The sequence below is a fragment of the Myxocyprinus asiaticus genome, chromosome 28 (genome assembly GCF_019703515.2).
Source record: "Myxocyprinus asiaticus isolate MX2 ecotype Aquarium Trade chromosome 28, UBuf_Myxa_2, whole genome shotgun sequence".
Taxonomy (NCBI): Eukaryota; Metazoa; Chordata; class Actinopteri; order Cypriniformes; family Catostomidae; genus Myxocyprinus; species Myxocyprinus asiaticus.
The window spans coordinates 26,352,694-26,375,787 of NC_059371.1; the positions used below are offsets into that span (position 1 = coordinate 26,352,694).

At 38.5% G+C, this 23,094-nt stretch overlaps 1 protein-coding gene across 2 annotated transcripts; it reads right to left on the bottom strand.

Moving 5' to 3' along the window:
- Positions 1-180: 180 nt before the first annotated feature.
- acvrl1 (activin A receptor like type 1) lies at positions 181-18,886 on the bottom strand. Of its 2 annotated transcripts, XM_051660338.1 has the most exons (12): positions 18,359-18,886; positions 12,825-12,969; positions 11,061-11,132; positions 9,628-9,657; positions 9,296-9,523; positions 8,501-8,676; positions 5,733-5,832; positions 5,447-5,593; positions 4,977-5,252; positions 4,333-4,530; positions 2,823-2,953; positions 181-917 (listed from the first exon to the last, which is right to left on the bottom strand). In XM_051660338.1, the coding sequence occupies exons 3-12, from the start codon at positions 11,128-11,130 to the stop codon at positions 771-773; spliced, it is 1,503 nt and encodes a 500-aa protein (XP_051516298.1). In that variant the 5' UTR covers positions 11,131-11,132; positions 12,825-12,969; positions 18,359-18,886; the 3' UTR covers positions 181-770. The 2 variants fall into 2 exon arrangements, with proteins under 2 accessions (XP_051516298.1, XP_051516297.1); XM_051660337.1 differs by lacking the exon at positions 12,825-12,969 and having other exon boundaries at positions 18,359-18,885.
- Positions 18,887-23,094: the final 4,208 nt, after the last annotated feature.

Sequence of the window (23,094 nt, forward strand, 5' to 3'; positions counted from 1 at the left end):
GATTATAAGTTCTCAAAAAGCAAATATATTGTAAATGTTTTTCTTACATTGTTTAAAAAAAAAAAAAAGATACAGTACAGCTAGGTAATAAAAAGCATTTAGCATTTAACACTAATATTTCCAATGTTAGAATAATTTTTTGGTGCAAGTTGTATAGCAGTTTTATTTCATTCTTGTAAAAAAAAAAAAAAAAAAAAAAAAAAGGTCCATTCCAATGTCTTTCATGGAGAGAGAGAGAGAGAGAGAGAGAGAGAGAAAAAAAATCAGCTACATAGAAGTGCAACAAACAGTATGAAGCATGTACCAGCCTCCCTTCTTAAGACTAATGTCCAGGAATGTCAGAATTTCAGGAAACTCTGCAGTTACGAAGTTCAGAATAACCCACATCCTTTCGGGTAAAACATCACAACATGGCAAAACTCTCTCACTCTCACTATACCAAAAATAATTTGGTTGGTCAAAATCAGTCCTGTTTTACTTTCAGTAACAAATGAGTCACCGTGTTGAAATATGCAAGTCGCCCTAGAAGAGCAGTCGTGTGGCTATGTTCCAGAGGAAACATTTAACATCACTGCTATGGACTCAACTTACCACAGAGAGCCAATGTCAGGATAAGATAAACTATGTTCAGTGGAGGCTTAAGATTAAGACAGTACTGCACTGAAGATCAGAAGAAGCTTAAAAAGGCACATTAAGAAGGTCTGAATGGATATGTCATTATGGTCCATTAGAATTTAACTGCCTCTGTAATGCATGATGGCAGGTTTATTCTATAGGTCCAGTTTGAGCTTGTCTATGTCGTAGTCATGGTCCTGGTCCAGTTTGGAGAGAGTCTTGCGCACACGCAGGGCAGTGAGTCGAGCCGAAGGGCTTTGGAACCAGCACTCTTTCATAATCTTCGCAATTGCAGACAGGATCTTGAAAAAAAAAAAATACAGAAAAAGTTTATAATCATTTGCTTTGTCATTTCTGGTGGTTATATGTTTGTGATGTGACAAGTTTCCAGTGACAAGCAATTTACATGTCCACACACACCAAGTGCAGACCTACTGTGCAATGTGACACAATCACTGCCAAACAGATATGTGATGGTTGAAGGAATAGCTCACCCAAAAATTATAATTTCTCTCATCAACTCAACCTCTCAAACTCGTATGATTTTCTTTCTTCCATGGAACACAAACAAGGATATTTTAATTGAGATATGATGTCTGTTGACCATACAGTCAAACATGATGACCAAATGTTCAAGCAAATAAAGGCAGCATAAAGGTTATCCATAAAACTTCAGTGGTTTAATACATTTTTTCTGAAGCGATACAATCGGTTTTGGGTGAGAACAGAACAAAATATTACTACTTTTCCACTATAAATCTTGACATCAGCATACTCCTTGGAGATCATGATGTGTCACATTCATACGAGCAGACAGAGAAGTAAGTTTGAAGTAAGTTTGGAGCAGAAGAAATAGAAATAAACCTTGTGTAAATTGTCAGCTTTATGCTAAGCTAAAATGCTATTTCTAGCCAATTTACATGCACATGATATCAGGCACGATCATATTTTTTTATCAAGAATATTCACGTTGGATCATAATTTATTTTTTTCTAGTAAGACCTTTGATATTAGGGCAAAAATCATATTCTTGATAATAATTTTTATTTTGTTTTCCTGTAAAAATGTCTAAAAATCCTTAAAACAAGATCAGTTTGATTTATCTTGTTTTAGAAACAACACTGCATAAGATATTTAGGTTTTTCAGAGAATGTATTTTTAACATGTGTACTTTGTCTTGAGTTATTATAGTCAAAACAAGTAAAAAAATCTACCAGTGCTGAAGAAGTAATCTAAAGTATTTAGAATACATTACTAACCTTGAGTAATCTAACGGAATATGTTACAAATTACATTTTACAGCATGTATTCTGTAATCTGTTGAGGAATACATTTCAAAAGTAACCCTCCCAACCCTGGTTACAAGAAAAGGGATTTTGGACCAATTAGAATTAACAGTGGGCGGGGCTCTTCACCGCAGAAAACAGACAACAAGTAATCAAACAAAATTTACTGATGCTCACTGCTTGTTGCGATCATGGTTGGTTAGGATACAATGTTACTTTATAATACAGATTTGTGGAAATGTGACTGACTGCAAGTCAAATTACAAGAACGGCTTTCAAAATTCAGATTCACTAACTTCTGTCACAAAACTAAGAGAACTGTGTTGCTGTGTCCTATCTGTTATATATGCTATGTAAAATGTGTCATAACTTTCATATTTGTCTTTCGAAACTATTGCTTGACTGTTTTGTTTTTTCGATTTTTTTGGCAATTCTGCTTTGAACAGATATGTTGTAGGAGGGAGTGCGTGTATGTGGCAGACATAAAACAGTCTTATGTGGCAAACAACTAAAACTCGCAACGAGAGATATGACTTAAAGGATGAATTCTTATCAAGCAACACATTTTGCAACAATCTTGCAACTTTTACTACTCCTCTGCGTTTCTCTGTCTCTTGCTTGTTCTTAGTCAGTTACATGCTAGCTGAGCTTCAGCAATGGCTGCATTCATGTGTCTAGGTTATAGCCAAAATCTTTTTGCATCAAGCAGGATAATGCCCTCTGTGGGACTATCACAATGAAAGTCCACAAGATTATTTTCAATGACATCATGTTGATAGGATATTTTGTCCAACACACATTCTGTGATTCCTAACAAATTGCTGCAGATTTCTTCTGTCAAGCAATGCTTTGTCTCAGGTCTGTCTTGAGTCCAAGTCTTGAGCATTAAGTCTGTATCTCTGGTATGTTTGAGTATCTTACCGGATGAGAGTGTAGTCGATTGTGTAGACAAGGCCTGTGCTGGTCAACGCACACCACTTTCTTCATCTCCTCAAAACTGGGGTCAGAAGGCACCATGTCAAAGAACGGCGGTCTGTACTCCTCCACAATCCCTGAGAAAACCACAGATTTAAGGGAGTTTTATTGCGGTTTTTGTCCAAATTTGCTGACTGATCACATTTGTATTTTCACTGACAAAAGTGCAGATGTGTGCCGAGACTGAGAGTCTGTTCTGGCCATATCTATAAAACTGTGGTTTGGACATTGAGGGAGGTTTGCAGTACTAATACTTTTGTGGGAGGATGGCTGGAATTTGTCCAGAGTTCATAAGCGTGCAAGGCAGCTGACATATTGGGGAAAAACTCTGGGAGGAAAGATTAGTATCAGTAAAAAATTGTGAAGCTACATATTCTGGACTAAAAGACAGTAATAAAAACAGATATATGTGACTTAAACTTTAGAGCGATCCTGACCCTATAATGCAATATACATATAGTGGGGTTCAAAAGTCTTGAGTCAACTACTGAAAATGCTTTGATAAAATGCTTAAAAAAAATTTCATTTCAAATGATATTTTCAGCATACCAATTTTAGTGAAATTGAGCTGAATTAAAAAAAGTAATATTCATTTATGTATTTCCAACTATTTGTTATGTGCCTATTTTGCTTTAATGACAGCATGCAGTTGAGCTGGCATGGACTCTGGAAATCTGAACTTTTGAACAAAGGAGTTAACATAGGCAATGTCACAAATGATTTTGATAAGTGACCTAATATAGTTCAACATTTCTTATGCATAATGTTTCTTTGTTTTAAATTGGTAAAAATCCTAAAACTATCTGCCAGGTTTCATTTTCAGGTTTAAATTGTATTTGTAATCCCAGATTTTTGAATGTGGATTTTTGTGCCCTACTGTATATAAATGGTTGGTAAGGTGCTGCTTAAAAAGTACGTTTGTGTGTGTGAGAGAGAAAGAGAGAGAGAGAAAGCGCATCTGGACTATATGAGAGAAGTGCTGACACTCGATAAGATTGTTTATAATTACTGGACTGCTAATCGTGGGTGGATAGAGGAGGCAGACACAGACATGGAGAAAAAAACAGAGGGAGAGATGGAAGGGAAGTAAGATGAAGAAACGTGTGAAAAATAAACAGAAAAGTCTACCACATCTACCAGGATGGTGTAAATTGTTGCTTAGCAACAGAAAAAGGAAAGTTAGGAAAAGAACGTTGAGATTCAGGAATCGAATAACTTTTCACAGGAAGCTGAAGAGGTCAATAAAACTTTAATTATCAAGAAATTTAGGGCATTCTTAATAAATAACCATTTCTTTGCACAGAAGTCTATGATCAGTCCTTAGGCTTCATCAGAGTCTTTCATATCAATATGCATGTTTTGGAAGCACTTTTAATCATTCATTCTGTAACAGATCACAAGAGCACAGAATGACAATGATGTCATCAAATAAAGGTTAGCAATTGCTCCATCTTACCATTAACAATAGTTCGGCGGGTTATTTCCCAGAGGACAAGGCCCAGCGCCCAGATATCAGTCTGTTTGTAGGACTCAAAAACATCTACACGAATACTCTCGTCCAAAACCTCTGGTGCCATATAGCGTTTGGTTCCCACTCTTGGATTGTTGCCCACATCCAGATAGTCATTAGACTGAGAGTGAATGACAGCTAGGCCTGAGAGATCACAAAGAACAGAATATGTTTAAGAAAAGACCATTTTTATGATCTCAACATCCAGCTGAAGAAAAACAAACCCCACCTTAAATCAGTGTAAGCTGGTTTTCTGGTCTTAGTTGGTTTAAGCCAATCTCCCAGCCTGACCAAGCTAAAAAGTGCCCAAAAGCCCTCTAAAACTATCTAACAGACCAGTCTGACCATGCTGGGACACCAGCTAAGACCAGCAAGCTATCTTAGGCTGGTTAAACCTGTTTCTTTCAACAGAGCAGGCCAAAATCATCAGAAAATTTTACCCCAATATTAAACAAGTGTGATTGAGTCAAATAAATATTATCAATTAACAATGATGACTGTCCAACAACAGACTACAGTTAGTAAGGAATATGTGTTTGATTATAGCACAATTATAGGGATCTACAATAATGGGAGTTCTATTTTCTCACCTAGGTCAGCAATGCAGCATTGGCCATTCCTTTTTACCAGGATGTTGCGGCTCTTCAGGTCTCTGTGTGCGATGGCCGGTTTGCCCTGTGTAGTGAGGATTTCTGTGTGGAGATGCACTAAGCCACTGGCAATAGACAGGCACATGCGCAGACAGCCCTCTGGGCCCAGTATGCTGTACTGCAGGAAGTCGTAAAGGGAGCCCAACTCATGGAAGTGAGTGACCAGCCACAGTTGAGTGCTGGAGTTTTTAGATGTCATGTCTGATGCAATGAAGCCTTATAATGAGAAGAGAATGTGTGTGTGTGTGAGTCAGAGAGAAGGATATTACATTTTTAATCAAAAATTATTGCTTCATTGGGGAAGTGGCGTTTTTACATGTCCGAACGTATTATGGCAGCAGAAATACTCTCAAAATGATTTTTTTCCCCCATACAAGTGAAAAAAAATGCACACTGTGGGTGGTACTTACCCAAGATGTTTTCATGCCTCAGTTGGACCGTGTTGTAGATCTCTGTCTCTCTAATCCAGGACTGCTCATCACGAGAGGAGAAAATCTTGACAGCCACACTCTCCCCCATCCACGTTCCTCTCCATACCTCTCCATAACGGCCTTTACCTATCAGAAACATTCAGATGATAATGTTTATACTGAAACAAGACACAGATTGGGATAGTGAGACATGGCTGTGAGTAAAGCATTATTAAAGTGTTGTTGCAGCATTATATACTGCATGAGATATGAATGTTTCACTCACCAACACACTCAACCAGAGAGATCTGTCGAGCCATTGTCCTCTGCACCAGATAGGGTAGGCCAGTCCCACTGCCTGATGTACAAAACTCATCAAAGATATCCTAAAAGGAGAATTACACACACTTATATCACTGTCGAACATAAACTTTTTACATACATACAGGTACAGTAAAACTATGGAATTTAGAGAATTCAAAGGTTGCTCTTTCATTGATTAAGAAAGAGTTGGGTGTTACTTCAACTTCTGGCAATTTCATGTCCACGTGCTTGTTTTTATTCAAATGACCAGATGGCATTGTTCTTTTTTGTTTTTATAAGAAGGTCTGATTAAAACTGAATTGGAAACATTTTATCAGGTCTTCATCATTTATTTTAGGTGCTTTTCAAATGCCTTTTATCTATAGATTTGACTGCTTTAGCCTAGTATATAGCCTATAATATTGAAAGAACCAGATTTCGATATTAACCTATTACAATCCATTTAAAAATAAAAATTCTTACATGTTTAAAACTATAAAATTCCAAACTAAGAGTGAAATAATCATATTTTGTGAAAATGATTTCTATAAATATTTCAACAATTACGACTGTCCCACAATTTTGCCCTCATTTCCACCACACCAAATAATTTAGCACCTAATATTTCTTTCTTTCTTTTTTTGTTTTTTCCAAAAGTAAGTGTACTTGTTTACCAAGTCAACAAAAGTGTCAGTGAAGAGCATCCTTGACATGTAATATGAGAGAAGTGATGTTTGAAGGAAACCAAAAAACTTCAAGGTATCACTTATAAGCAGAGTAATTTTTGGGGAATCATTTCTAATCAAACTGTAATTTTGTCAAATTATGAAGAAAAGGGTGAAAATGTTATTTCATTGTGTATTTAAGATACATAAAATGTTAACTATTAGCTGTAGCAAGACAAAGAAATCAGCAATTTTATATATATATATATATATATATATATATATATATATATATATACAGTTGTGCTCAAAAGTTTGCATACCCTGGCAGAAATTGTGAAATTTTGGCATTGATTTTGAAAATATGACTGATCATGCAAAAACACAGTCTTTTATTTAAGTATAGTGATCATATGAAGCCATTTATTATCACATAGTTGTTTGGCTCCTTTTTAAATCATAATGGTAACAGAAATCACCCAAATGGCCCTGATCAAAAGTTTACATACCCTTGAATGTTTGGCCTTGTTACAGACACACAAGGTGGCACACACAGGTTTAAATGGCAATTTAAGGTTAATTTCCCACACCTGTGGCTTTTTAAATTGCAATTAGTGTCTGTGTATAAATAGTCAGTGAGTTTGTTAGCTCTCACGTGGATGCACTGAGCAGGTTAGATATTGAGCCATGGGGAGCAGAAAAGAACTGTCAAAAGACCTGAGTAACAAGGTAATGGAACTTTATAAAGATGGACAAGGATATAAAAAGATATCAAAAGCCTTGAAAATGCCAGTCAGTACTGTTCAATCACTTATTAAGAAGTGGAAAATTTGGGGATCACTTGATACCAAGCCAAGGTCAGGTAGACCAAGAAAGATTTCAGCCTCTGCCAGAAGAACTGTTCGGGTAACCTCAGGAGAAATACAGGCTGCTCTGCTTAATTGACATTTAAACCTGTGTGTGTCACCTTGTGTGTCTGTAACAAGGCCAAACATTCAAGGGTATGTAAACTTTTGATCAGGGCCATTTGGGTGATTTCTGTTATCATTATGATTTCAAAAGGAGCCAAACAACTATGTGATAATAAATGGCTTTGTATGATCACTATCCTTAATAAAAGACAGTTTTTTTTTTTTGCATGATCAGTCATATTTTCAAAATCAATGCCAAAATTTCACAATTTCTGCCAGGGTATGCAAACTTTTGAGCACAACTGTGTGTGTATATATATACAGTATATAAAACATTACAAAAGTAATTTCCATCTCTGTCATTTCCATGCCAGAAATTGAGAATTTTCCAAAACAGAATTTGAGATGAGGTAGAAATGATGCTGCAGTGGGAATTTTCATGACATAAAAAAAATGACAAAACAACATACATTTACTGTGATGCATGTACATACACCGTTGGGACATTGTTAGTATACAAATGTAAAAAAATTATTGAGACAAAAATGTTTTAGCAAGACATTACTTTCTAGAAATCCACAATGCTAAGAGTGCCTGTAGTTGAAGAACCCAGCTATGTTTTATTTATCAGATGTCTACTTTGTCTCAGATGTTTCTTCTAAAATGGAAAAATACAATTATAAACAAATAAGACATGCAGTAAGAGTAAAGAGCTATACAATTAATGACATCATAGCTCAGACAATTTGGCCTTGAATAATTTTGATGAGAAATGTTTGAGTTCATATTAAAATCTCTGACATGATTGCAGATTTTGGTATCTCGGCAAATCTGAGAGCACTCTAAGAAACTCTCTTCTTTGTCAAGATCTTGATCACTTTGTTAAGATCTCTTATGTAACTCTAGAGATCACTGAGGTCAATTTTTAGGAGAAAAATCTGCGAAGCAGAAGACTTCAGCAAAAGCCTCCATTGGCTTTTTAATCACATTGCTGCATAGGGGAAACTACTGAGGTTTTAAAGAAATCTCATTTGTGATTTTTCTTTCCTGTGGGAATTTGAGCACTGCAAAAATCAGAAACAGAAAAGACTGTATCTGAATTAAGGAAAGTGAAATCAGTCAAAAAACGCTATGAATGCAACACAGTAGCACAGGTCCCAGCAGTTGTGCTTTACCCCATAAGTCGGGTCCCCTCCATTGGGAACTTTGATCAAGGTAGTGTCATGATCCATCGGCTGGTGGTGCTGTCGCCTAGTGCGCAGCCACAGTACAAGGCCGCAGGCTGCCATTGACATCACCAGCAGCACTAACAGAGGCACTCCCACCAGCAGGATCATTCTGATAGGCTTTTCTACCGGAAACACACAGACACAACAGGACATGAGTTACACCCTTATACCAGGCCAGCTGAGAAGACATATTTCATGTGCTTTTATGGAGATGAACCTGTGAAATTTGTCATTGTGATTACAGATGCACAACATTACAGATGTTTTAGACTTGCTGACACATAGAAAATAACATTTGGCTGCTCATGTGATCTCAACATATCAGCTTTTATAAGGCTACTAAAATGACTGGAGATTTCATCTCATGAATTCAACACTAGGAGGTAGCAGCAAACCTCTATTGATGCTTCAAGTCACACCACGTAAAGCAAAAGCCTCTGTGGTTTCAGTAATGAATGTCTGTATTGCCACAAAATATCTCTCCAATTTAATATTGAATGGGTAACTGAATTGTCTTGTCAAGTTGAATTGAGGCCAAGTTCTTGTATTGTACTGAAGTCTAGCTCAGTATTTCCCAACTTTTATTGTATTGCCCCATCAGTAACATGACTAAATCAACATGAATACATAAGGTTCCACCAACAAAACACATTTTTAAGGGTTAGGTCTGGTATAAATGGCTCCTTTAGGTAACACTTTTTACAGTGAAGCACAAGTCTGTTGCATTGTGCATTTACTGACCTGTTGGTTCAGGCACACTGAGGTTAGCATTACAGAAGTTTGTGAAGCAGCACTTAGAATACACGCCAGGAACGTCAGGCACATGGCACTGCTCGCTGGTTGGAAAACAGCCTCTCACAACCCGCTTATGGACCGAACTGTAGAAGCAGATACGGTCCGAGCAGGTGTTGTTAACACAGGCATATGTGTTCTCACATGTGCACTGTAAATTGCCTCCATCGCCCTCATCTATGGACAAGAAAGGGACATATAAATGTAAGAAAATGTGTGATAGCAACAGAACAAATATTTCTGTTCATTTCAGTTAATGTACAGTATGTAGGCTCACTCACCATCCTCTGGGGGAGTGTCCAATACATGATCTGATAAAAGAAACATGTTTAAGGCAGGGACCTCAAACTCAAATTACCTAGTAGGGACAACTATCCAGGTGGGGCCAGCTGAACAAATGCATATACGAATGTTTTTACAACCTTGAGTTTTTGAGTATTTGAAATAATGTGAGCACATGTTTGTTTGTGGTGTTTTTTTGTTTTAGACCTTTAATAAGCCCCATTCAGAAATATATATTACAATACTGTTTAACAATTTTTCAAAGGAATATTCCAGGTTCAGTACAAGTTAAGCTCAATTGACAGCATTTGTGGTATAATGTTGATTACCACAAACATTTATTTGAACTCAAATATTTTCTTTAAAAAAGCAAAAATCTGGGTTACAGTGAGGCACTTACAATGGAATTGAATGTGAAGCTTATAGTTTTATAAAAGCACTTTAATTATTCTGTTAAAACTCATGTATTATTTGAGCTGCAAAGTTTAAATTGTAATTTTTACAGCCATTTGAGGGTTTTAGGGTTTGTTAGACCTTACATCATCATGGCAACGAAGTTGTAAAATTGGCTATAACTTTACACAGAAAAGGTTAGTAAGTGATTTTATCACATAGAATCATGTTAATTGGAAGTGCCTCACTGCAATATATATATATTTTTTTTTTCTTCTTTTTTTTTCTTTTAAAGGAGGAGAATGTCAAAATAAATGTTTGTGGTAATAATTATTATGCTACAAATCCTGTCGATTGAGCTCAACATGTATTGAACCCTTTAAGAAAACTATGCGCTAACATTAAAAGCCGAACCAAAATGCAAAAAGTGAAAATCATTTTGCTGGCTGGATTTAAGGATTAACTTTTAAAAGGACATTTTACCCAAAAATAAACACTCTGTCACCATTTAATCACACTGATGTTGTTCCAAACCTCTAAGACTTTTTTTCTTTCCATAGGAAAACAAAAGGAGATGCAGACAGCCTCAGTCATCATTCACTTTCATTGTATGTAAAAATTGCTATAAAAGTGAATAGCAACTGAGGCTAAAATTCTGTGTTTCATTTTGTGTTTCATGGAAGAACGAAAGTCATACAGGTTTGGAACAACATAAAGGAATTTTCAGTTTTGGGTGAACTATTACTTCAACACTGCAGGGGGCTATATGAAACTGCAGGTCTTCTTTGAGAACCCTGGTTTAAGTTGTGTGTTCCTGTGTAGTAATTAATACTATTCCTGAGAGTGATATTCGTGCATGTTAAAAGGTGTCCTGTCAAACACAGCTGTCCAGACATAGCATAGGAAGGCTTATTGTTGTTCTGCTCAAGAAGCAAATCTGTACATCACCCTTCAGATTTTCATGTAACACTCCCAATTCTGCACACATTATGAGACTCTCCATTACTTTTGCAAACAGAATGCCATTATGTATCCTCACCTGTAAGAGCTGTGTACCTCCCTGAATACATCAAAACAACCAGTACAGAAAGCATCTCAGAAGTCTTCATCTCTAAGAGAATGGGAATACAGAAAGAGAGAGCAAGTCTTAAGAGAGATCAAAGCACTCCAACACACAAAACACTTCCAGCTCCTTACATATCCACTGAAATGTCCATGCCCCCTCCACCATACTTCAGAGATTTACCATTTACAAGGAGGGCACCATTCCATACCGCAATCCTATAATGCTGCAATCATACAATCAAAAGTGGCACTGCAAATGGCCAACATTCCTTAATGTAAAAAAAGGCACAATAACCCCTATCCACACCAAAGGAAGTCATCAGTTAAAGAACGACAGATTGAGAGGGCCAGTCAGTCTGTCTGTGCTGCAATTATCGTGAGGGTGGGAGAGGGATTTAGTGGATGCCACTCGGCTCTGAATTGCTCTCCTCTGTGCTGCTGGTCCTTGCAGACACTCTGGCTGCTGCATACAGAGTAAATATTGATGGCTTTACTTCCTGCCATTCAGAGGCCGCACCCGGCTAGCCTTCCAGTGACTCCGGATTGCTTGTTCCTCTTGATCTGGAAGTCGACTGGTCACGCAAGCAAAAATGGCTGTGTTTTAACCTATTATATGTAAATTATGGAAAACCTGTAATCCAGAGTGTTGCTAATCATTCCAGAATGTTATCAAGCAATTAGTGAAAACTGCACTGTGTTTACAGTGTATGGACTTGAAAGCCACATATAATGTCCTATTCTAAGATGTTTGTTGGGTTTCACATCATAAAACAATAGATAGACTATGCTGTAGAAAGAATAGAAAGGGTCAGGAAACCCACCTATTTAAGCCTCAATTTTTTTGCACTTCAGACTGAGAAAGGAGTCAATTTTGGGCACTTTCTGGTTGTCCATAATTAATGTGACGAACTACACCTGTGCGAACTTGAGGGGGAAACCGACTAAGTACATCCACTAAGACAACAGAGTTGTGAGAAAAGGTCTATGATCATTTGTTTGCAGGTATCACTTGGTTTTCTTTTTATATCTAATGCAATGATATTCATACATTTTTAAACGTGACAAGTAATTTTTGGGGCCACTGTATATCAGTATATTTACCAAAATGTTTCAGAAAACAACAGAACACATTTCTGTGTTGCCCCAAGACTGTAATTAAATGCGTATTTAGTTTATTTATGTGATGTCATGGAAAACAGAGTCAGATGTTTTGAAATACATTAGTAATTAGAGCCAGAGTTGATCTGTCCAAGTTGATCCTTGCCTTCTGAAACATTTATATGCACATAAAACTACATTCATCAATATCCTTATATACTTTGTGTATAATGACTGTTAATTTGTCTATTTATTCTGTGACATTTGTAGTTGCTATCTCAAGTTAAATATCAGTGAATGCCATCAGGGAATGCAAGCCCACGCACAAACATACTATGCATATCTGGAAATGACGCTGCCTGACCACTACTTAATATTCCAGCTGGATTCCTGCTTAATATTCCTGACTCCTGCTGGATTCCTGCAGAATCCTGCAGGAGTCACTTTGTCTGAGGAGTTGCCTTTTAAGTACTTGATTTAAGCCCACCAATGTAAGTGCAGGTGGGCTAGTGTAAACAACTTTGTCACGTAGGCTCAATGCACAAAAACTGGTAATTACTGGGTGCTCTGGGCCACATATAAGATGGAAAACAACCCCACCCATTTGGAAATGCTCTTGTCTCACTGGGTATATGCTGACCTTTACTTCCAAGCTGCCAGGATGTTTCTTAGATCAGATAGTGTCAGTGTCTTGAATCAAAGCCTAATCTGAACATGATGAAATGCGATTCCTGTTTCGATGTCCTGCTCGTCAGCATTCTCTCTCAGAGCATGTAATGTTGTCGCTGGCAATGACAAAGACAATGACGTGTGATGAACCCAAGTGCAGTTTATTAACAAAAGTGATATCCAATAAACCCTAACTCCAAACGTGACTACAAAACAAACATGAACGACTTAACTAAACTTGACTTGACATGACATGACATGACATGACAAGACTTGACTATAGACTTGACATAAACATGACTTGCCTTGACTTGACTTGACTTGACTTGACTTGATCATGGAACCAACATTACACAAACAATACTCGACAATGGACAATGGCAAACATGAGGGTTAAATACTTGGACTAGGGAGAACACATGACAATGAAAACCAATGAACACTTAGGACTCTAAACAAGATAACGAGACTGCTAACAACCCAGTGAAACAATGAACCAATGGGGACAAGACACAAGAACATGGGAAACACATGACAAGATCACATGACAAGGAAACAGGAACAAACATGGCATGGAACAAATTTATCAAAGTAAAAGACATGAACAAAAACCACATACAACCCTGACATATCCCCCTTCTAGGGGCGGCTCCCAATGCCCCAAAACAAAAACACAAAGTTCAAGGGGTGGGGGGGGGGTTGAGGTGACCTGACGTGGTTACGTGGCAGGACATGGAAACATGATGAAACAAGGTGTGGGGAGTGGTCTGGTGAAAACATGGCATGGAGCATGGGACCAGGGCGGAGCCCATGGGGGGTGGAGCTATGAGAGGCTCAAGGGGTGTAGCCATGGAAGGCAGAGCCGTGAGAGGCTCAAGGGGCGAAACCATGGAGAACTGGATACCCGGAGAGTAGCCGAAGACTCGAAGGGCCAGGGTGGAGCCGGAGTCAGGGAGGACCAAGGCGGCACCAGAGGCTCGGAGGAGCAAGGCGGAGCTGGGAGATCGGAAGACTGAGGCGGAGCTGGTGTGGCTGAGGACCAAGGCGGAGCCAGGTGACCGACAGACCAAGGAGGAGCTGGAGGGATGAGGGACCCCAGTAAAGCCGACAGGCTGAAGGACCGCGGTGGAGCCGAGGTGATGTCGAGAGATCGACAGGCCAAGGCAGAGTCCAGGGCTCAGAGGGTCTAGGCGGAGTCGGAGGTTCGAAAGTTCTCCTTGTCTGGGATATCTCAGAGGGCGATGATCGAGCCGGTGGCTTGGGGGAAACCGGCTGATCAGGAGAACTCAGGGTGGGCACAAGGACGGGAACCAATTCCAACTCAAATAGCCCAGTGAGTGATGGCTCTGGAATGGATGAGGCTTGCAACGCTGGCTCTGGGACGGACGAGGCTTACAACGCTGGTCCGTTGACTGTGGCAGTCATGGGCGTTGGCTCGTTGACCGTGGCAGGCTTGGGCGTTGGCTTGTTGACCAGAGGTGAGCCTGAGACAGTGCATGGAGCAGACTGAAGCTTGGCTGTGACATGGCATGGAGCACACAGAGGCGTGGCTGTGACATGGCATGGAGCACACAGAGGCGTGGCTGTGACATAGCATGGAGCACACTGAGGCATGGCTGTGACAGAGCATGGAGCAGTCTCAGGCGTGGCTGTGACATGACATGGAGCAGGCTCAGGCGTGGCTGTGACATGGCATGGAGCAGACTGAGGCGTGGCTGTGACATGGCATGGAGCAGACTGAGACGTGGCTGTGACATGGCATGGAGCATTCTGAGTCGGACCCTGGCTTGGCGGCCATGACAGGGAACCCTGGCTTGGCGGCCATGACGTGGGACCCTGGCTTGGCGGCCATGACGTGGGACTCTGGCATGGCGGCCATGACGTGGGACTCTGGCATGGCGGCCATGACGTGGGACTCTGGCATGGCGGCCATGACGTGGGACTCTGGCTTGGCATCCACCTCCCCCACAGTGAATGATGAATCACATATTAATAGGGCAAGGTCAATATACTGAGCCAGGCTGTGGGGACTCTGACAGCCTGGCATCAGGGAAGAGATTGGCTCATTCAGTCCGAAGTGAAAACAGTCCTTGAGGGCAATCTCATTAAAATCGTCCCTGCAGGCCAGAGCACAAAAGTTCTCCACATATTCCACAATGGAAACGTTTTCTTAGCGTAGGCAAAGTAACTGAACCGCTGGGTTCATCTTGGTGGGTCGAGTATTCTGTAACGTTGTCGTTGTCACTGGCAATGACAAAGACATGTGATGAACCCAAGTGCAGTTTATTAACAAAAGTGATATCCAATAAACATTAACTCCAAATGTGACTACAAAACATAAACACGAACGATTTAACTAAACTTGACATGACATGACATGACTTGACTATAGACTTGACATAAACATGACATGACTTGACTTGATCATGGAACCAACATTACACAAACAATACCCGACAATGAACAATGGCAAACATGAGGGTTAAATACTTGGACTAGAGAGAACACATCACAATTAAAACCAATGAACACTTAGGACTCTAAACAAGATAACGAGACTGCTAACAACCCAATGAAACAATGGGGACAAGACACAAGAACATGGGAAACACATGACAAGATCACATGACAAGGAAACAGGAACAAACATGGCATGGAACAAATTTATCAAAGTAAAAGACATGAACAAAAACACATACAACCCTGACAGAGCAGTAGAAAGACCCATGGAACAAACAGTACTTTCTAAATCTCCTTTCATTTTTTCTCAGGCCATATTATGTGAGCTAAAATAAACCCCCATTATGAAAATTATTCAAACAGTAAAAAATGTTTTGTCAGGTAACTTAGAAATATGCTTCATGTGGTAACATCAAAATTATCTGGTTTTATTCAAGTACATTTCTTTTTTTACATAATCTGACTAAATAAATCTGACAAATTAGGTTACAACAAGGTTACAAAAGGATTTTTTATGGGTTAGATCATGTATAAATAGATCCTTGAGGTAACAATTGCTAGTTACTACTTTTTCAGAGTATGCTATTTACTGTATACATCAGCTATACCGCACACATTATAACCCATATATTTACATTTAATTTACTGGATGATATACCTTTTTATATCCAGTATATACACTCACTGAGCACTTTATTAGCAACACTTTACTAATACTGAGTAGGGCCTTTGCTCTCAAAACAGCCTCAATTCTTCATGGCATGGATTTCACAAGATGTTGGAAACATTCCTTGGTCCATGTTGACATGATTGCATCACACAATTTCAGCAGATTTGTCAGCTGCACATTCATGCTGAAGAAAAGTGAACTCATTGTCATGTTCATGAAACCAGTTTGAGATGACTTTTGCTTTGTGACATGATGCATTATCATTCTAGCCATTAGAAGATGGGTAAATTGTAACCATGAAGGGATGCGTATGGTCAGCAGCAATAATCAAAAAGTCTGTGGCATTCAAGCGATGATTGACTGGTATTTAACAAGCTCAAAGTGTGCCATGAAAACATTCCCCACACCATTACACCACCGCCACCAGCCTGGACTGTTGACACGAGGCAGGTTGAGTTCATGGATTCATGCTGTTGGCGCCAAATTCTGACTCTACCATGTGTGCCTGTGTTGAAATTCATCAGACCAGGCTATGTTTTTCTAGTCTTCAACTGTCCAGTTTTGGTGAGCCTGTGCCCACTGCAGCCTTAGCTTTCTGTTCCTGGCTGACAGAAGTGGAACCCAACGTGGTCTTCTGCTGTTGTAGACCATCCGCCTCAAGATTTTACGTGTTGTGCATTCTGAGAGACTACAATTGTATAGAGTGGTTATCTGAGTTACCGTAGCCTTTCTGTCAGCTCGAGCCAGTCTGGCCATTCTCCGTTGACATCTCACATCAACAAAGCGTTTCCAACCGCAAACTGTCGCTCACTGGATGTTTTCAGTTTTTGGCACCAGATGATTAGATAATTGCATGAATAAGTAGGTGTACAGATGTTCGTAATAAAGGGCTCAGTGAGTGTATATATATATATATATATATATATATATATATATATATATATATATATATATATAGTATAAAGGGAAAGTAATCACCCTTTTGCCTTCACTAGTTCATTTTAAAAGGTCCTGCAGTGTCAAACTACATTTATAAATATTGTACCAAATATTCCTTGTAATCTTAAAATGATTTTTTAAAGTAAATATAGTGTATAACATGGACATTTCAACTTTCCAAAAGTATTTCATGTCAACTACCCATAATATAACCCTTTATATATATATATATATATATATATATATATATATATATATATATATATACCTATATAAGATGCACTTCATAATGCACCTCATTGTTAACTTAAAATAGTACCAGAAATAGATAGAGTCAAGAGTTTGAAATTGTAAGGGGGAAATTCAGCATCCAGCAGCATATCTCATCTTGCAGCTGTAGGAACTTGCCTGTTTTGACTACAGTTAGAAAGGACTAGTATGCCTGAATGTATTTGCAAGAACCCGTATTTCACAGCAACATAGATAAATGATTTGACTTCTCAGTTCATGATTGCTCGAAGAGGGTTTCATTTGTGGCTCTGTGCCTGCACATTGACTGTAACAAGGATTCTTGTAAAACATGTCTGGTGTGCAAAGATGTTGAGGCAGTATGTTGGTATGAAAATTACAGTGCTTCCTTCATTCCTTCTTACAACAATTAATTCTTCTTATACTTATGGTTGATCAGTCTTTAGAAAAAGGATTATATTGCGGCCCACATTTGTTATATGACTGCATCACCCAAAAGTGAGCTCAGGTACTCCATCATTGACATCTAATGGACACTAGAGTCAGACTCACACTTAGTAATTTTGAGCTCACACTTATTCCTAATTTGGTTTTTTTTTTTTGGTTTTTTTATCGGATACTCTCATCCCTTTCCAATGAGAAGATATGAACATATACTGTTTTTACAGGCCAGCCTATATGTCAGTTCAGTTCAGACAGATCTGAATGGATGCAATAATGCATAAGTTAGTGTGTTCCTTTTATACAACATAGCTGGGTGTTTTGCAAACCTCACTGTGTTCCTAAATGCAATTATAATAAAAAAAATTCCAACTGATAAATCAGCAAATTGATTACATAGTTTAAATGTCTCTTCTTTCCTTCTGTTATCAGAGAAAATTCATCTGTGAGAACAACAGATGGGAATTTAAAATAAATAAATAAAAGAAAGGGAAAAAGACAAATATAGCTTGTGCTGTAGGTCATTTTTTGCATGTTTTGCATGTTGCCCTCAATAATGTGAGGAGTATCACCAAAAAGTTATGATGAACAATGTGTGACATTTTCATTCTAAAAGTTTTCCAACATTTTTATAGACGATTATTCGTATAAATTATATAGCTATAGTCCCCTGAATTACACCACTTTTACCATATAAGAGCAATTTCCGTGATTTAAGAGATAAGAAAACATGATAGGTGATTTACCTGATTTTCCTCTTGCGTTCACTCACGAATCAAACAAGCTTATCAAACGTCATCTGTTTGTGAAAATCTGCTCTCGTTACTCGAAGAGTAAAACTTAAAAAAAATTTTTTTAAAAAAAAATCTCTTTACTGCGTATACTGAAAACAGTACCGCAAGTCATATCCAGATGTGCTCGATCTTTAACTTTTCCCACATCCTGACATTCCCAATGCTGTATAAGTTAAACTTTTTCGACCAGTTCTCACTCTACGATCAGCCCTGTTTCCTCAAGCGAAATATTGCGTAGAATATTGCGCAGAATATATCCTGCTGTATTACTTTATATCTCCAGTCAAATCTCGAGGTGATAAACCGAAAACAAGAAGCTCGTTCTCGGAGAAAAAACAGTCATGTTCCGCTTAGAAATAAACATTCCCAGATCAAATCCTTCAGGCTCTATCTCGTTAAGTCTAAACCAAACTTTGAGCAATGTTCCTGATTCAGGGGTTAGATTACAGATTTTAAAATATACAGTTTTGTCCCACCCCTCATTGTCCACGCCGGGGTTTGCTAGGAATGTGCTCTCATAGCTGTTTCCCTGTTGCTGGCAAACCTTTCATTTTTTTTCCACTTCTGCCCCCATCTTATAGTTGTTTGCTTACGAATAGAATTGTATAGAGAATTCACGTATTTTCATTACATCTCTAAAAGTTTTCTCTCTACATTCATTCAGTTGACGCTTTACATTGTCAAAAGAAGAGAGGAAATGAAGCATATTATCATAAAAATACATGTCTGTTTGTTATACATATACAGTAAAGCTGTCAGTATGACAGTGTTCATGCACATTTTAAGGGTGGTGTAGTCTAGTGGTTAAAGATCTGGGTTGGTAATCGGAAGGTTTTAGGTTTAAATCCTGCAAGGCGTGTTTAGATGCACACCAATACGCTGATAACTTCCCATAAATAATCTTATTTAAAAATCAGAGAAAGCAAGAAAACCAAGTTTACACGATATTTGAAATAATTGTGTTATTCTCTGCTTTTGACGTCAAACCGTGAAGAGGCATGCGGACAACTCTTGTGTACTTTGGATAATAAGCCTTTAAGAACTGAGGTTAAGGTGTTTACATGCAATGCGAAAAAGGGGTAATGGGCAGAAATTTAGGTGTTTTCGACTGGTTTATGCTTAAGCTATTTATGACCTTTCACCAATAAAGGAAAAGTTTAACGCATTTTCATGACCACACATCAGCTTATTAAGCATAATTGGTATAATAACATGCATGTAACCATGCCCACTGTCTTGGTAATAATGAGGCAGTCACTTTAGATAAAAGTATCACCTAAACAAGCAATATCACATGAGCAAGAGTGCTGTTGTTCCATATATCAGCATAGTTGTGATTCTGCCGTAGGCACGAATTTTAAATAACTTGTGTTTCAGGCAAAATTTTGCCAGTTAGCTTATGCATTTCTTCTCTACTAGCGAACATATTTAAAAAAGAAGCCAAAGCATCAAGCACAACTCCACTTTCTTTTTTGAATGAATCTTTTAAGGGAATGAATCTTTTAAAGCTACACTATGTAACTTTTGACCCTCTAGCGGTTAAAAAATAAAACTGCATGTGTCTTGCGGAAGAACATTGTTTTGGTAATGATGTAAATTGTTCTTTGGCTCTGCTCCTCTGCGCGGATAAATGTGGTTGGAGGCACTGGTGTACACATGGATACAGGACATCTTATCAGAGCGAATGGACAAATAAATAATGAAAGAAAGAAAAAGATGGATATCCGAAAACGTCATCTGAGCAGGTAAGTGCCATATCTTATGCTGTTGTTTTGACTTATTGGAAACACTGATGTTTTGAAATAAATGATGTTACAAAAGTTAGGCAAAGTTTGTTAACATTAGACACAATGATTGCCAGTCTGATAAGGTCAAACGTTGTAAAGTTTATATAACGGCAGGATATTCTGGCCAAATAGACCGCGGTAGTAACTAATTTATAGATTGTCATTAACTACATTTCCATCCAAGGATTTTTGGCGAAAAAAGGTTTTGTGTATCAAAATAAAGCTGATGGAAGCGCAAATTATAGCTAAAATTTCACAAGTGTCGACATAATATTTTTCCGTTTAACTCTAGCGCATAAACTCTATGTCGATACTCCAAATGTCGCAAAAAAACTGGTTTGGAAACACTTCTTGTCCAGAAAATTGGCATTAACGTAAAAATGTAGTGTCACATGACAGAATTTACCCCAATCGTTAGCCTGTGTTAATCATGACGACAGTAGGCCTATACATCCTTGAAAGCCAATTAATTGTACGTGATTATGGATTGATCTTAACTGCACAGATCCGATGCTGCAAACATGACACTTACAGGAGTGCCAACACAAATATCTCCTATCATGCACATCGACAAGTGCACGGAGAACAAATTAATGGCCACTGTTTGTGATTAATTTAATCGCGGTAGCCATCTGTTTATTTATTAAAATTGCTTTTCCACACCATTCAAAATAATAGATGGCAGTCATGGAATTAGCCCATAATACAAAAAAACATATCATTTCTGTGCACAAAGTTGTTTTCAAATAAAAATAAATACACAATACTACGAGGAAAGCATCAGTGTGCTTTTTGAAACATTAACATACAACCCAATTCTGTAAAATTACTGTTTATACTTTTGAAAAAATGCTGCCAAAATTCCAGGTATTTTTTGTTTTGTTATTCAAATTTGTATTGATTCATAAACTAACACAAGAAATACAACAACATCTATATAATGAATCAAAAACTTTAAACATTAAACCCCCACTATATCCCCTCCCCCTACCAAACTCTCAACCCACCCTGACCCCCCCACGAACACCCCTGTGGTCAATAGAATATAGACACACACACAGAAACTAAAACAACAACATAAAATAACATACAATAATCAAGTATAATAATAAAAAAAAATAAAAATAAAAAAATAAATAAATAAATAAACTCTAAATTACTCCCTCCACCGCCCCACCTCGAGATTCCCTCAAAAATGCTAAATAATTGCCCCATTTCTTATTGTATGTTTCCCTAACCCCCATCCTAATGCTCGACCCCTCTTCGAAGGCAGCCACCCTCCCCATCTCCGTGCACCACTCCGGGAAAGAGGGTGCTCCATCTGACTTCCAACTCCTCAAAATAAACTGCCTACCAATCATCACACCGGTCAAAACCCAGTCCTTCATGTACTTATCTACCAAATCCATGACCTCCCTATCTCCCAAAATACAGAGTCTGGGGCAGAACGAGACCTGAGTGCCCAACACATCACACACAAAACATTGCACCTTCAGCCAAAATTCTTGGATCTTAAGGCACCCCCAAAAAACATGGATGGTGTCTCCATCTTCAGTATGGCATCGCCAGCATATGGGTGTGTCCTTAAGACCAAGCCTATACAATCTAGAGGGGGTCCAATAAAATCTATGTAAAATCTTAAATTGCATAAGGCGAACCCTTGCATCTCTAGATGCAGACTTTATGTTTTTTAGAATCCTTGCCCACACTCCCTCCTCCAATACCAAGTTTAAATCTTTCTCTCATAATCTTTTAAGATACATTAAAACTCCATCCCCCAGACTCTGAATTAACAAGGAGTAATACACTGATGCCTCATGACCCTTCCCAAAAGCAGCAATCACCACTTCCAGAGTATCTGCCGCTCTAGGGGGATGTATGCTACTCCCAAAAACAGAGCAGAGCAGGTGGCGCAGCTGTAAATACTTATAAAATTGAGATCTGGGAATCCCAAAATGTTGAATCAAATTTTCAAAAGATCTCAATACTCCACCCTCATACAGGTCAGCAAGTGTATTAACCCCCCTCACAATCCAATCTGACCAACAGAAAGGGGACTTATTAATACATAGTTTAGGGTTCAGCCATATGCTCGAGGCTACGTTTAAATAAATATCAGAATTAAACACTCTGGACACTTTTGTCCATATCGAGTGCAAATGCAAAATAACGGGGTGCGACTTAACCTCTCCAGCTAGTTTAATTGAAAGGCTTTGCAGTGGCGAGATAGGGGCAAGAACTTCCTTTTCAATACAAAACCAGGGAGGAGCTCTCTCAGGTGGAAGCGACCAATGAACCAAATGTCTAAGACTGAATGCATAATAATAAAATAAAATCTTGGGTAGGCCTAACTCACCTTTGTCAATCAGCCTATGTAACTTACTGAAATTTAACCTGGGACGTTTACCATTCCAAATGAAGGACTTCACTATGCTATCAAATTGCTTAAAATAAGAGAGAGGGACATCTACAGGGAGAGACTGTAGCAGGTAGTTAAATTTTGGAATGCAATTCATTTTAATAACATTAACCTTCCCAATCATCGATAAGTGTAATGAAGCCCACCTGCCCACATCATTCGAAAACCTTTTTATTAAGGGATCAAAATTAACTCTGACTAAATCAGACAAATTTGCTGGGAATAAAATTCCCAAACACTTAATTCCCTGTTTGGGCCACTGGAAGGCACCCGGCTGGAAGGCTGTTACTGGACATTACGCTGTCAAAGCCAAAGCTTCAGATTTAGACCAATAGACTTTGTATCCTGAGAATTTGGAAAAGGAGTTAATAATTCTGTGGAGGCAAGGCATGGATCTAGTGGGATCGGAGACGAATAATAAAATATCATCTGCGTAAAGCAGAAGCTTATGCGCTACACCTCCCGCCGTCACCCCTGGAAAA

Excerpts from the sequence above, each read along its gene's own strand:
- acvrl1 (XM_051660338.1), bottom strand. The coding sequence starts at position 11,130 with ATGAAGACTTCTGAGATGCTTTCTGTACTGGTTGTTTTGATGTATTCA. Across the intron at positions 9,524-9,627 it reads GGACACTCCCCCAGAGGATG|ATGAGGGCGATGGAGGCAAT; the intron begins GTGAGTGAGCCT and ends TCTTGTCCATAG. Across the intron at positions 5,594-5,732 it reads CTCTCTGGTTGAGTGTGTTG|GTAAAGGCCGTTATGGAGAG; the intron begins GTGAGTGAAACA and ends TGTTTCTGATAG.